At 42.0% G+C, this 15,135-nt stretch overlaps 1 protein-coding gene across 4 annotated transcripts in view; it reads left to right on the top strand.

Annotated features, from left to right (window-relative positions):
- TRPM3 (transient receptor potential cation channel subfamily M member 3) overlaps positions 1–15,135 on the top strand; it is a 502,889-nt gene that overhangs the window by 389,852 nt on the left and 97,902 nt on the right. For all 4 annotated transcript variants that reach the window (XM_030293212.1, XM_030293204.1, XM_032595678.1 and 1 more), the window contains 2 exons: positions 12,572–12,672; positions 14,310–14,444. In XM_030293212.1, coding sequence (XP_030149072.1) covers positions 12,572–12,672; positions 14,310–14,444 — 236 coding nt within the window. The remainder of the gene's footprint in view (positions 1–12,571; positions 12,673–14,309; positions 14,445–15,135) is intronic.

Below are 15,135 nucleotides of genomic sequence, written 5' to 3'. Positions count from 1 at the left end.
ATGGCACAGTGCTTCACAACGTTATTAATCAGAAGCCATATAATTTCATTTGTCCTCTTTGACTGCATATGTTATTAGGACACAAAGAAATAGTAGTAAAATTTACTGTAGGTACTCCCGGCAATTATCATCACATAGACAACCTGACTTTGCAAGTTTTTATATAGTGTTGGTCCATAAAAGTTGCGCCCCCTAGCTCTGAAATGAAACCAACAGTTTTTTGAGGAACCTCCATACTGTGTTTTCCCACAGTGGCTGTACCAGTTTGCACTCCCACCAAAAGTTTAAAAACTGAATAAAAATCTTATTAACCCTGAAAATCAAAGCCTTCAGAATAAACAGGATATAAAAATCTCCAGACCTGGTTCGTTTGGCCCACACACATGTACATCATTGTATCCAATTGATAACATCCTTAAAGTGTATTCACAAACTGTATCTTTTGAATTGCATATTTTTGATGCACCTATACATTTTTTTAATAATAAAGCCAGATAAGTAAATAAATAAATCTCCAACCCCAAAGGGCTTGACAAACAAAAAATAAAGATACAAAAATTTTAAAGAAGCTGACAAGTGAATTTTGGGTACCATTTGACCAATTTTGACCCTAATGATAGAGCATCAGAGAATATTCTGACTTCCTTCATTCACACCCTGTGGGTTGTTTTATGATATGAAAACAAAAGCCTGTTTGCCAACTTCTTTTTGTGAGTATCATGAGTTCAGTAAAATTTTCTAAGTTCCTATGAATTCAAAAAGAAAAAATCGGCTCTAAAATCAGACTGCCTGGGTTTGAAGCTTGCCTCTGGCACTTCCTGGCTACCTCACCTTTGACAAGTTTCTGTGCCTCATTTTCCTTGTCTGTAAAATGGGGATAGTGGCACATCGTTTGTTGTGATACTTTAACACATTAACACCTAGAAGCAGTGCCTGGCATGAGCTAAGCGTGAAAGAAATATTAGTTTTATTGTCTTATTTACTAAAGATAAACTGAGAAAGAAAACCCCTATCTTCGTGCAAAGGGCTCTTTAACTCAGCTGTCTGTTTTGTCTCTTACAAGCCAAATGTGGATTTCTTCCAGCTAAAGTTAATCCAATTTTTCCTGATTCCTTTTAACGTTCTCCTGGGAGTCTACCTAAAGTTATTTTTACCAAAAGGAAATAGTTATCATTGAGGGCAAGAAAATAGAGCAACGAATAAGTTATACACAGACCTCATCTACTTCTTTATGTGCATGTTTCAAGCCTTTAATTTGGTTTTTTCTCCAGGTAGCAGCCACATTCCTAAGAGAGGCCCACGGGGGTAGGTAGGCAGTTCTGCTCTGGGAGACCATTGAAGGTGTATCCTAGCAACCCAGTCACATGACAGGGTCTTTCAGCTAGTCTCCTTTAGATTTTGTGGTTCTCATATTGGTAGAGAATGTGATGTCTTTAAATGAACGGATGGTTATGTTTTCACGGACTGAGACCCTATCGCATTTTGGTGCAACATTTACAAATAGATTGATGGAAATGAATAGAACCCGAAGATGCATATTTAAACCAGACAAGATTCCACAGATAAAACACAGAAAGGTCCAAAGACCCCAACAAGAAGAAATGTTTCTCAACTAATACAGAGATGAGTGGTACCATCCTACACATCACAACATCATGGTGCCACTAAGGACATTACAAGGGCTGCAAATCCTGGCTCCTCCACAACCCCAGTCCATCAAACAGGACCACACTTGAGCTATCAAGGTCAGATGACACACATGACATTTTTGTTTAACAACTCTCCCAAAGGGAGTCCATATCTCCATTTCCAACCCACTGAAGTATTTAGTGACCCTCAGGGTACTTAAAACAAAAACAAAGACAAAAACAAAACTTTCCTCAAACACTGAATCTCAGGTCCCTAAATAAACATTCTCTGCAATATGTGCCTTCGGTGCCATGACATATTTGGGATGTTTTACTTCAGTGGGCCCTAACTCTGCTCTGAAAGCCCCTTATTCTTCAGTCGTCAGCCTGTGGCACATCCTCCATGTTTCTCCATTCTCTTCAGCTCCTCATTCCTTCTCACTCTCTGCAGAGGGCATCCCCTCTTACTTCACTTAAAATATTTGGTTTCATCCCGGCTCCCTTTTTCCCACTCATGAATGTCAGTATCTCCACTCAGCCTCATTGCATTCCCTCCTCACCCCAATGACCTCTCTTCTTTGCTGACCAACTACTCCCTGGCCTCCATGCTGAAGATCTCATCCATCATGTGCTTGCTCTTGTCTCCCTCTCCAGTGGCTCTTTCCCTTCTCCCATCAGCACATTCAGGCTCTCTGTCACCTGAGACGACCCTGGCCCTCTCCACCAAGACCCTCAAGGAAGCATCCTAGTTTTCTCCTCTTGACCATCCAGCTCTGAAAGCTGGCCTGCCTTTCCACCAATAGCCTTTACCCTCCACTTACTCTGTTTTCTGAGCTCACTGGCTCACTCTGAAGATTTTTTTCTCACACAGCTTTCGGTACCCATGAAGACCCCAAATACTCTTCTAAACCCCAACAATTATCTTCTGGAACATTCAGCAACTTTTCACAGTGTTGACTTTGCCTATTTCTTATGCAACTCTTTTTTACCCTGAGGGAAGGCCTCCATTTAAAGCCTGTTCTACAATTCACTCCATCTCTCTAAGCCTCTGTTTTCTGATCTTCCAAGTGGGGATTAATATATTTGCTATACAGGGTTTTTGTGAGTATTAAATGAGATGATAAATGTAAAACGCCTAGTATATGATTGGCTTTCAATATATGGTGGTAATTATATTGATTTTTACCTTTCCTTGGTGTCAGAGACACCAAGTGGGTGCTCTACATTTCTGAGCACTCCTTTGTCTCCTTCTCAGACCCTCTTACTTCTCACTCTGCCTTCTGTCAAAATTATAAAGTACCATGGCTTTAATTTTTTTTAATGTTTCTTTACTTTTGAGGGAGAGAGAGACAGCATGCAAGTGGGGGGGGCCGAGAGAGAGGGAGACACAGAATCTGAAGCAGGCTCCAGGCTCTGAGCTGTCAGCACAGGGCCCAACACAGGGCTCGCACTCATGGACTGTGAATTCATGACCTGAGCTGAAGTCGGACACTTACCCAATTGAGCCACCCGGGCGCCATGGCTTTAATATCATGTCTGCATGAATGACCTCCAGATTTTTCTCCAGCTCCAGCTTCCCTCCCTGCCCCTTTTTCTATTTGTCTACTGGACAGCTCCCTTGGGTGTCACTATGCACCCCAAATCCAATGCAATTAATTGTCTTTAAATATACACATATTCTTTAAAAAATTGTCTTTTCCCAAACAGTTGATTTCTTCCTGACTTCCCCATTTATGTTCACACAGCCCCCATCCTTGGAGCTATCCAGGCTCAAAGCCTCCATTACATTTTTTTCTCCCTTTATTCAAGCAAATTCTTACTAACTCTGGGCATTTTTGCCACCACAATATCTTGTAGGTCTATCCCTTCTTTTCCTTCCTTGTTCATCATCCTTAGGCCTTCAGGACCTTTGACCTGATTTATTTCAATGGCTTCTTATGGTTTTTGCCTGCTTCTTACTGAGCATATATATCCCTGCTTGTTCTCTATACATCAATTACAGGAACACTACTATTGTAAAGATCTGACCAAAACAATCTTCTACCTACAGAATCCTTCAGGATATCCAGTGCAAACTTGACAACACAAATTCATCAGTCTCTTCTTCTAGAAAGCTTCAAAAACCAATAATGAAAAGGGAAGAAAAAAAGCAAGCTAACTCTATTTTTGGTAAAACTGGGAAACATTCCAAAATATTTGTAAATGCAAGAGCTCTGTGGGAGGAAAGAGTAAAAGCTGGGGAGAGAGAAACTAGCAGTGGCAATCTTCAGGAAGTACCAGAATGTAATTCCTCGAAGTGAGAAATGCTCTAAGGTGCAAAGTTCTCTCCTTTCTCTGTAGCAGCATGTGCAAGAACTAGAGTGAGTTCAATGGTGACTCTTGAGCCTGACTTAGCCCATAGAAACAGGGGTGGTGGGCTACACATGGAATTTTGCAGATAAGTAATGTTTGCAGCAGGGAGCTTGTCTTTGTGGTAGCTGAGAAGAAAGCCTTCCAGTTGTGAAGAATAAGTAGCCTGGAATGCTACTCTGGGCCCATTATAACCCAACTCACTAGATGATAAATAATAAAAAAGCAGTTAGCATATAGATACATTCTATAAAAAAATAACAAAAGGGCAAAATGTATGCACAGAAGAATATCTGTAAAAATGTTTCCAGAGAACAGATGAACCTTATGAATAAATATTTTACCATGAACTTTAAAAAAATTAAATCGCAACAAAGCACTTTATCTATGAAGAAATACTTCGAAGTTGGAATACCACAATTCAGGTAAGAGTAGTTGAGGCAACAAGAGGAGATATAACGTGAGTAGCATTCAGGAATGAAGTAGAAGGGAGGACATGAAATTATCACAGAATTGCAGAAGAATTGAGAAAGGCTGCAAGATCAAATATACATTGTGAAAAAGAAAACAGTACAGGACACAACGTATAGAAATGAAGGAAGGGAATGGAAATGAAAACCAATGGAAATAAAGAGTTAATTCAGATTAAAGAGAAATTATATTTATAGGAGACAGAAAATGGAGATCCAACATAAGCATAACTGCTATCTCCAAAGAAGAAAATCAAAGTAATGGATGAGAGAAAATATTTTAAAATACAATTTCAGAATTTTTTCCTTAAACAAATTTTGAAACTTTGATCTAGATATTGAAAGACTAGCCACCTTGAACCAGGAAAGACTGATTCAGAATCCCCAACAACTAGACACAGCCTACTAAAGTTACTGAGCCTCAAAGAAAATAAAGATGACTTTGGGCCACCAGGCAAAATGATCAAGTCTTTCATGAGATTAAAAAATCAGGTTGGCTACAAACCTTTTTATATTAACATTCAATGCCAGCAGACAACAGAGCAACAGATTTTGATATCAAGTCAGTGTCATTCAACTATCAAGACTATTGAGAGAAAAAACAAACAGTTTAAAACATTCTAGAACTCTAGATTGTCCCCATGACTTTCTCTTGGGAAAACTCCTAGAGAAGATGCAGCCTACCAACTAAGAGATCCTTGGGTACACTCTGGTAAAATCATTAATTGTAACCATTGATACTAGAATCTAACAGAACTAAGATAAAAACAAAAACGGCATTTTGAGTAACAGAAAGGAATGTAAGTGTCACCTGCCTTCCACAGTAGAAATAATGCAAAAACAAAAAGAAATTAAGAGGAAGAAGGATAGAGATAGAGGTGGTAGACATTTCGACTCATTATAATATCTGGATCTTTGCCTACTAAAATAAGGAATATAACTTAAGACTGACAATTCAAATATTAGTAATAGAAATGTAAGCATATTGAACAGAACCAGTTAAAACACTAAAAATATGGTATGTTCTAAAATGGAATGGTGGAAGAGAGAAAAGGGAGAAAGGGTGTGTGAACAAGATTAATCATTGTTCACAGTAGAAAACTAATGAGTGTTGTGTAAAGAAATAGAATTAGGAGTCCCACACCAGACCTACAGAAACAGAATCAGCATTTAAAACTTTTTTTTTAATCTGTATTTACTTTTGAGAGAGAGAGACAGAGTGCGAGCGGGGGAGGAACAGAGAGAGAGGGAGACACAGAATCCGAAGCAGGCTCCAGGCTCCGAGCTTTCAGCACAGAGCCTGACACGAGGCTCAAACTCATGAACCATGAGATCATGACCGGAGCTGAAGTCGGCCACTTAACCATCTGAGCCACCCAGGCGCCCCAACAGAAGCAGCATTTAAACAAGAAACCCAGATGAATCATATGCACGTTAAAGTTTGAGAACCCTGCTGTGCACACAGCCAAGGTGTAAAATACTCTTGCTTTCTCATCTCTATTGTACCTTCCTATCTTGATGGTCTACCTACAAGAATATTTTTAATCACCAATAGTGTTAGTTTTTTTTACTACCCATAACAAATTGCCACAAACTTAGTGGCTTAAAATGATAAAAATTTATTCTCTTATGATTCTAGAGGCTGGAAATCTGAAATTAAGGGATCAGCAGGGTTATGTTCCTTCTGAAAGCTTCAGGAGAGAATCATTTCCTTGTCTTTTTCAGCTTCTGGAGGTTGCCCACATTTCTTGACTTGAGCTCATTGCCTGTATCAGTCCAACCCGTTGCTTTCATCTTCACACGTCTTACCACTACTTTGAGTTCTTTGCCTCCCTTTTATAAGGACACTAGTGATTATATTGCATTGGGCCCACCAGATAAGCTAGTATAACCTCCTCAACTCAAAATTCTTAATTGCATCTGTAAAGTCTCTGCCCTATAAAGTAACATCACTGGTTCCCAGGATCAGGACGTGCACATCTTTGAGGGGCGGGGGCATCATTCAGCCTAACACACACTCCATTTGTTCAAATCTCCACCATCCTTCCATACTATAATCAAATTCTACTTCCTCCTTCAAGTACGCAACTGCTGAGGCAGTGCTCTGGGCTTATATGCACAGCTTCTACAACATTTACCACTTTGTTCATTGATATAGTGATTTATACACTTGTCATAGCTCTCTTTTTATCCCAACTCACCTCCATTCTGGTTCAATTGCAATTTCCTTAAAGGAAGAGATTGCAGATATGCTTCTATTCCCACATTCTTTAAAGGTGCACACACTAACATTGTCAAAGACTTCTTTTTTTTAATGTGTATTTATTTTGAGAGAGAGAGGGAGGGCTGGGGAAGAGGCAGAGGGAGAGGGAGAAAGAGAATCCCAAGCAGGCTCTTCACTGTCAGCATGGAGATCAATGCCAGGCTCAAACAGACCAAGCATGAGATCATGAGCTGAGCAGAAATCAGCAGTCAGATGTTCAACCTACTGAGCCACCCAGGCACCCCATCATCAAAGACTTCTTAACTGCCAAATCTAATGCACATTTGAGGTTCATTCATTCATTCAACAAATGGTTATTGAACACCTGTTATGTGCCAAGCACTGCTCTGGACTCTAAGAATACCGCAGTGAATAAGGTAGACTAACTCCCTGGCCTCTTGAAGTTTACCTCTGGGGACAGAAATAAATAATAAACTAATAGACATATAGCTGGTGCCTTGTAATAAAAAAAGTTATAGAGAAGGAAAGTCAGTCTTTTTTACTTACCCTCTTTGCAGATTTTGACCTAATGATCACCTCCTCTTTCTTAAAAACCCCTCTTCCTATAGTGTAGGGCACCATGATCTCCACGTTCTCTTCCTATATCTCTGTTGAATGTGTGTGTGAGTGTGTGATTTCTTTCTAAAGATTTACTTTACTTTCATAGCCTTTAAATGTTGGTGTTATTCCATGACCAATCCTCTTCTCTCTTCCTATCACCTTCATGCAATGTTTTCCAAATCTCTGTCTCCAGACTTAATCCCTCCCCTGCCCCACATCTCAATATCCAATGGCCTCTGGTCATTCCCACCTGGATGGCTATACCACAGGCATTTCAAGCTCATTATATTCAAGATTGCAATTTTGCTGCCCCTCAAAGCGTGTTTTTATCTTACATTGCCAATCTCAGTTGGCCATCATGGACCCGGGCCCCCAAGGAGACCACTTTTGACTTCTTGCTCCCCACTTTAAATCTCTCATCCACAGCTATCCATTGTGCTTTATAAATATCCCTCCATCCAAACTGCTCCTTCAGATCATTATCCCTTTCCTAGAATATTGCAATACTTTCCTTATTACTCTTTCTCCCTCCAGTCCAATGTCCCTTCCAATCCACCCTTCACACTGGTGCCAAAGGAATTTCTCTAAGATGTACATCTGACACATTATTTCTGAAACAAGTGTTTCCAGTGGTTCCTCTGTGTCTCCAGGATAAAGGGAGACTCCTCCAACTTCATTTATAAGTCCTTCCATTCTGGCTTCAGCTCTCTCTGCTAACTCACATATACCTCAAGCTTTGAATCTTCCTCAGTGTCTTCCCATGAATTGCCTAAATTTGCAGGGGTATTGAACTCTCCCAATCCTTTCCTAGGCTGTTTCTTTTCGTACAATGCCTTTCTTCATCTCACCCATCTAGTGAATTAATCCCTTGCTTAAGACCATTATGTATGCACTTAAATATTCTTCAGCCTCCTGCAGAAAGAGGAAATAATAAAACTGTATTTTTTATGTCTTATACCTACTTGTATTCATTCCCACATCAGGACCTTTATACTTGATGTTGCCTTTACCTGGAGTGCTCTCCCCACCCTAACCACCACAAGTCCTTCACATGGTGGCATTTTCTAATTATTTCGGTCCAGTTCAAATGTTATTCTCAGGGAGGTCTCCTGTCCATTCAACCCTCTACCACCACCCTGGTCATTCTCAGTACCACCACTAAACCAGTGCTTTCAAGGGCCTTCTTCATGCCCTCCTAGGATCTGGCATGAGCCAGGGTGGCAGTGTCATATGGGTGGCATAACCCTTAGCTCAAACCAGGATCTTCATGGACCCCAGACCCATTTCAATATTTCAAGACACCTTCCAACCCTCTAGTTCCCACACAGGGTCAACCAGATGCCCCACAGGACACCCAGACTTGTACCTACAAAGATATCCAATGGCTTCATATCCAGCTCTGGTTTCAGAAGGACAGCCTGGCCAGCTGCCTGCATCATGTGAGACTGGGTAGCCAGAACGGTGCTGCCACATTGATTTGGAGGGACTCAAATTGTTCCTATAGACACAGGTCCCACTCCTGGGAATGGCACTGCTCCTTCATGGCATTTACACAATCAGAAAGTATACTGTTTCTTAGTTTGTTCGTTTATTTTCCGAGTGCTGCTCTTCTACTAGTAGAAGTAAGTAGTAAGCTCTGTGCAAAGAGTGATCTCAGCTACCTTCTTCACCATGGGATGTTCAGTGTTAAAACAATTCCTGGCACAGAAGGTATTCAATATCTGTTGAGCACGAGGTGATGTATTTAATTACAGACCTAACCCCTCCTCTAGAATGCAAGCTCTCAAGACAAAGGACTCTGTATTAATTATCTTGGTCCTCATACTGGCATCATACCTGCCATATGAGAAGGCATGAAATCTGTAGTTTTTAATGTGTAAATCAATTAATAAATAAACAGATGAATAAGTGAATGAAAATATATTTTCTAGACTCAAGGTTCTTAACCTTGCCTTCATGATTTTAATGTCAAGGGAAGGTTAAAGACCTCTTATTCTTAAAAGCTTTTGGGGAGCTTTTAAAAACTGCAGTGCCCAGGACCAATGAAACCAGAATCTCTGGGATGGCTCCCAAGTATCAGTCTGTTTTAAGCTTTTCAGGCAATTCCAAAATATAGACGCAGTTCAGCATAGGGTGACCACCCATCCAGGTTTGTGCGGGACTGAGGGTTCTCTCAGGAGGTGGAAATTTCAGTGCTAACACCGTGACTCTCCTAGGCAACTGGGCTGGTTGGTCACCCTGGCTGAGAACCTCTGATCCAAACTGTCACCCAGGATCATTCTTGATGTACTTTGAATTTTTGAGAAGTCAAGACTCATTGGCTTCCTGCTTTCACTTGACACTTAGGTAATTACATTCAGGTAACTCACATTGACTTTAATGTAATGTCAATGACTTTGCTTCCTCCTATGTGTTCCTGTTCAGACTGTGCTGCGACCATTGACTGGGTGACATACAAATCTGTGGCATACAGATGGCAAAGGGAATGACTAAACCATTACAGCAGGTCACCCATGACCAGCAGAGCAGCTAAGGAAGCAAAGGAAAGTATAGGGTGCTACCTTTCCAAATGCAGCCCCAGTGAGCCTTCACTTTTTTTCCTTAAAAGTAATGATAGTACATTTTGACACGTTCCTATTTATCACTTATTTACACCAGTTACCCTAGTATTAGTTTGCAGTTTCTGATGTTACCCTCCGAGGTGATAAATAATTTTAATAGAAAAATCCCTGTATGAACTGAATTAACATTCATCATTCCAAACGCTAATTAATTTACTACAAGTATACTGAATCCATCAATGCATGGGCACCAGAATCAAAAATGCCCTTTGACCTGTGAAGAGAATGTGGCGCACAGCTCTCTGGGGCCTTTGTTATTCAAAGGGAGGTCTCAGATCATCAGCACCAGCACCACCTGGGAGCTTTTTAGAAATGCAGAAACTCAGGCTCCACCCCAGATCTGCTAAATCTTAATCTCTAGAAGTGGGGCCCAAGAATCTGTTTTAAAAAGCCCTCCAGCTTATTCTTTTGCATGCTCAAATTAGAGAAGCGCTCCTCTAGAGAACATTTTGCTCCCCTAATTCTTAACTTCAACATCTCAGAGCCAAGAGGAAAGAGGCAAAGGGAGGCAGCAGAAGAGACATGTAGCACAGTGGTTCCCAAGCCCTGGAGCGCATTGAAAACACCTGGAGATCTTTAAAACTATCAGAGCCTGGCCCCCACCCCAAACAATGTGATGTAATTGTTTTGGGGTGCACTCTGGGTGTACAGATGTTTTAGAAGCTTCCCAGGTGATTCTACTGTGCAATAGACTTTGGGAATCACCGATACGGTCTGATCACCAGCAGCCCTATCTACAGCACTCCAGTGCTGAAGAATCCAGGAAAATGGGCAGGACTAGCATTTGCTGTCCCTCCTTCCCTCACAAACATCAGAATCCGCAGACATGGAATGAAGGAAAAACTCACTGGGGCTGAATCTCACCTCTGGCATGATAAATGCTTCTTCTGTTTACCTTCTGTTAGTAGCTACATGGTTTTTTTACCTCTCTGGACCTCAGTATCTTCGTCTATCAAATGGAGATAATAAGACCCATTTCTCAGGATTTGGGGGGACATTGTATATGATAATACATGGAAGTGCCTAATATTTTGCCTAGCACATATTAGATGTCCAAAAAATCTGAGCCATGTTAAGAGTGCTGTCTCTGTGCTGTGCTCCCCTGCTGGTGGGACCTCTAGCAACATGGAGTCAGGCAAATATTTAGGGACGTCTCCTGTTCAGGGTACTAAGGATGTCAATTGCAAAAACCCTGTTTACATGTGCACGTTCACTATATGGTTTCATTTTAGTATCACATTCCAGTCAGTAAACAGGATAATTCTTATGGTCCCCATTTCACAAGTTGATAAAACAGTGGCACAGAGAAGTCCACTGTCACATAACTGCAAAATAGCAGACGTTGGTCCCCTGATGGTAGCCCAGCATTATCTCCGCCTACCATTCTCAGCTTCACACCCAGCTGCTTGGCAGGTTACGTGTATTGACAGGATGCGTCGATCTGGACCAGCGCTATTCCAATGGAACATTCTGTGATGATGGAATTGTTCTGAATCAACACTCTCCAGTTCATAGGCCACCAGCCACATACGGCTACGGAGCATTTGACATGTGGCTGGTGTGACTGAAGCATTAAAGTTTATTTAATTTTAAATAATTTAGATTTAAACAGCCACAGGTGGACAGCACAGATCTAGCCACCGAGTCTGGAGAATGAAAGGAGAACTTAAAAATCTATTCCGGTGGCTTCTACCCACAAATCTAAGAAAACCTAAGTCATTTCTTTTTATTCTCTTAAAAGATCTTCTTAACTCTTTTTCAGTAGAGTGGCAAAGCTGGCTCACTAAGATACGAGGACACTGTTACCATGAGACTTACAATTTGAATGATGCGTTGCACCAAAGACTGGCCAGTAGAAAGAAAATGTGTTGCAGGGCAACACTTCTCAAACTTTAATGTGTGCATGAATCATCTGAGATCTTGTTAAAATATAGATTCTGATCTAGGGTAGGGCCTGAGGGTCTGCATATATATATATATATATATATATATATATATATATAATTTATTTTATTTATTTACTTATTTATTTATTTATTTTGAGAGGGAGCCAGCACATGCATCAGCAGGGGAGGGGGCAGAGAGAGAAGGAGAGAGAGAGAATCCCAAGCAGGTTCCGCGCTGGCAGGGCGAAGCCCGGTACGGGGCTCAAACCCATGAACTTTGAGATCATGACCTGAGCCGAAACCAAGCGTCAGATGCCCAACCCACTGAGCCACCCAGGCACCCCAGAGGGTCTGCATTTCTAAAAAGTTCCCTGGGTGATGCTGCTTCTGCTGCTGCTTGGCTCCATGGGCCATACTTTGAACAGCAACACTTGAGCAGTAGTCTTCAATGAGCTGATTTTGTCTCCTTCCTCCTGGATGCATTTGGTGGCATCTGGAGACACTTTGGATTGTCGTGACTCCGGTGGAGGTTGGGGGTGTCACTGGCATCCACTGGATTGAATTCAGGGATGCTGCTAAATAGTCTACAATGTACAAAATGGCCCCCCACAGTAAACAATTATCCTGCCCCAAATACCCACAGTACCGAGTCGGGGAACCCCTGCTGTACAGCTGAGTCTACTCCCCAAGAAGAGGGGGACTGACCAGAGAGTAATGGAGTAGGTCTTCTCGGCATAATAACTGATCATTGTTTTCTCTCTCCCACTCTTTTCCCCTACTTGTCTACACACAGGAGCCAATGCCTCAGCCCCGGACCAGCTGAGCTTAGCTCTAGCCTGGAACAGAGTGGACATCGCTCGCAGCCAGATCTTTATTTATGGGCAGCAGTGGCCGGTAGAGTATATGTCATCACCCCCTGGAAAGCCCACTCGCGTGGGCAAGTGTATTTGCTTAAGAAGTCTCTGAGAGCGGCTTGAGAAACTGCTGCCTCTTCTCTAGGATGGAAATGTTCCCTTGCAGCCATCCTCAGCCTCAGCCCCTTTCTCATATTTAGGAAAACACTGCCACCTGGTTGAAGACGCCACAAAGCACAACTGCAAACATTCCAGACATTCCCATCTCTGAGTGGCCTTTGATGGCAATTTTTCAGCTGCAACCGATGCCATTTCTTTTACACGTCTAAAAAAAAAAAAAAAAAAAACCCGTATAAGAAAAAAATGGTATCAATTAAAATTAAGGAAGGAGTGGAATTAGCAGTTTGCTTCTGGTTGTCTTGGAGGTCGCCGCTTCTGAGTCGTGGCCACCCCAGGCTAGCACATGGCTGAGTCGCACCTCGGGATGCAGAATTAGCAGGTGCCATCTGGTCCTGGTGGCTGAGCACAGGCCCTCCCCATCCCCAACAACCACACAGAGGCAACCAAAGCTTTATATAACTGTTCTTGGTGTGTTTCCCTCAATTGACACTACCAAAAATAAAAACTTGGAAAATTGGCTATTGGGCGGCTTATGCATGTGTCCCCAAGAGGCGGCCAGCAGTCTGAAATTTGATCTCTGTGCCCGGAATAACTGAAGGGCAATGCCCTCATGGGCAGGTCTTATTTAACCCTTCCTTTCTCCCAGAGAGCTTCTGCCTCCGATTGAGCCCCTGTCTTTATTTATAGTGCTGCTAATGGATTGCTAGTGTGGAAAGACTGGTCAAGGAGTCTGGACACTGGGAAATTTTTGTGAAAGGAATTAAATAAAACCCTAGTAAACAGAACAAAGAACCTATATAATTGAGGGTCTCTGCACTCAAATGGGTGAGACAGAGTCAAGGTAGTCTAACAATGAAAAGACAGAAGAGCCTACTTTTTTTTAATGTTTATTTTTGAGAGAGAGAGAGAGAGAGAGAGAGAGAGAGAGAGGCAGAATGTGAGCAGGGGAGGGGCAGAGAGAGAGGGAGACACAGAATCCGAAGCAGGCTCCAGGCTCTGAGCTGTCAGCACAGAGCCCAACGCAGGGCTCAAACTCACAGACCGTGAGATCATGACCCTGAGGCGAAGTTGGACGCTTAACCGACGGAGCCACCCAGGTGCCCTGAGCCTACTTTTTGATCTCTTTGCTAGGGTCCCTTTTTTCAAGGTGGCCAAGGATCTAATTCAGAGCCTCAGAAAGAGGGAAATGAGGGCAGCAAAGTAGCCAGTTTGGCATTTCACTAGTGTTGCAGAAGTTTGGTCAGAGAATTGGGAAAGGAAAACCTTGTACACCCTTGTACCTTCTTGGGATCCAGAAGAAAAAAGAGAGTCAAGGAGGAAATAGCTTTTGGAAGTAGAAACCTTGAATTTTATTTGCAAAGACAGACCCCAAAACACAAGAGAGATTGTGGCTGTCCCAAAAGTGGAGGTGGGAACAGTCTTGCCAGCATGTTCTTGGATGTGCTGAAGGTTTACCAGATATCAAAGGCATCCATTTCTAAACTGTTCAGGTGAACAGCACCAAGCAACTGCATCCCTGGACCCTGGGGCAGACTAACTCAGTGACTTGATTTGCAGGTGGGGTCTTTGGAGCAAGCCATGTTGGATGCCCTAGTTCTGGACAGAGTGGATTTTGTGAAATTACTCATAGAGAATGGAGTAAGCATGCACCGTTTTCTCACCATCTCCAGACTAGAGGAATTGTACAATACGGTAGGACCAAGCTAAGGCGCTTTTTATTTTCTCTGTGTTTTTTGTTTTACCTTCTCCTGCCCCCCCACATGCCTGTGAGTCTCTCCCCTCCCCTCCAAATGCATGGATCATTTTCCACAAATACTCCCTTAGACCTGTAGACGACAACGCCAAGTCACCAAGATCCCACTTGTTTTAACTGCTCAGTTGTCAGTGGAAAGCTAACATTCTCAGATTCTTACACAAAACCACAAGACTCTGGGAATTAGAACACAGTTTATACTATAAGCCCAGAGGGCATTTGAGGCAAGCAGAGGAGAATTGATTTAACTCAACGCATCAAAAGGAGACCGATTAACTATCCTGCATCATCTTGTTATTCTCAGAGCTACCATCATTCATCCCCTTGCCACCAAAATGGAATAAAATGTAAAATACTCCTTATTTGGAGTTGCCCCAAAATATTTTTTGTATCATGTAATAATTTGCCAATTCGTTTACTAGGGATACCAAGGAGTAACCATAAAGAAAAACTACTATTTATGAAGTTTTTTATACTATTCAGTGAGTTAAGTACATTGGCTCTGAGCTGAGACTCATTAAAACCCAATGAAGTTTAAAGAGTAGATTTTGGAACCTTCAAGAGGAGAACAAGGTATCTGGAGAGTACAAATGAGGAAGGTTAAGAAAAACTTTCTTCCCAAAGGCTCTG

This window comes from Lynx canadensis, chromosome D4 (assembly GCF_007474595.2).
Source record: "Lynx canadensis isolate LIC74 chromosome D4, mLynCan4.pri.v2, whole genome shotgun sequence".
NCBI classification, from domain to species: domain Eukaryota; kingdom Metazoa; phylum Chordata; class Mammalia; order Carnivora; family Felidae; genus Lynx; species Lynx canadensis.
The sequence above is the reverse complement of the archived record's forward strand: the minus strand, read 5'-3'. Positions and strand labels throughout refer to the sequence as shown.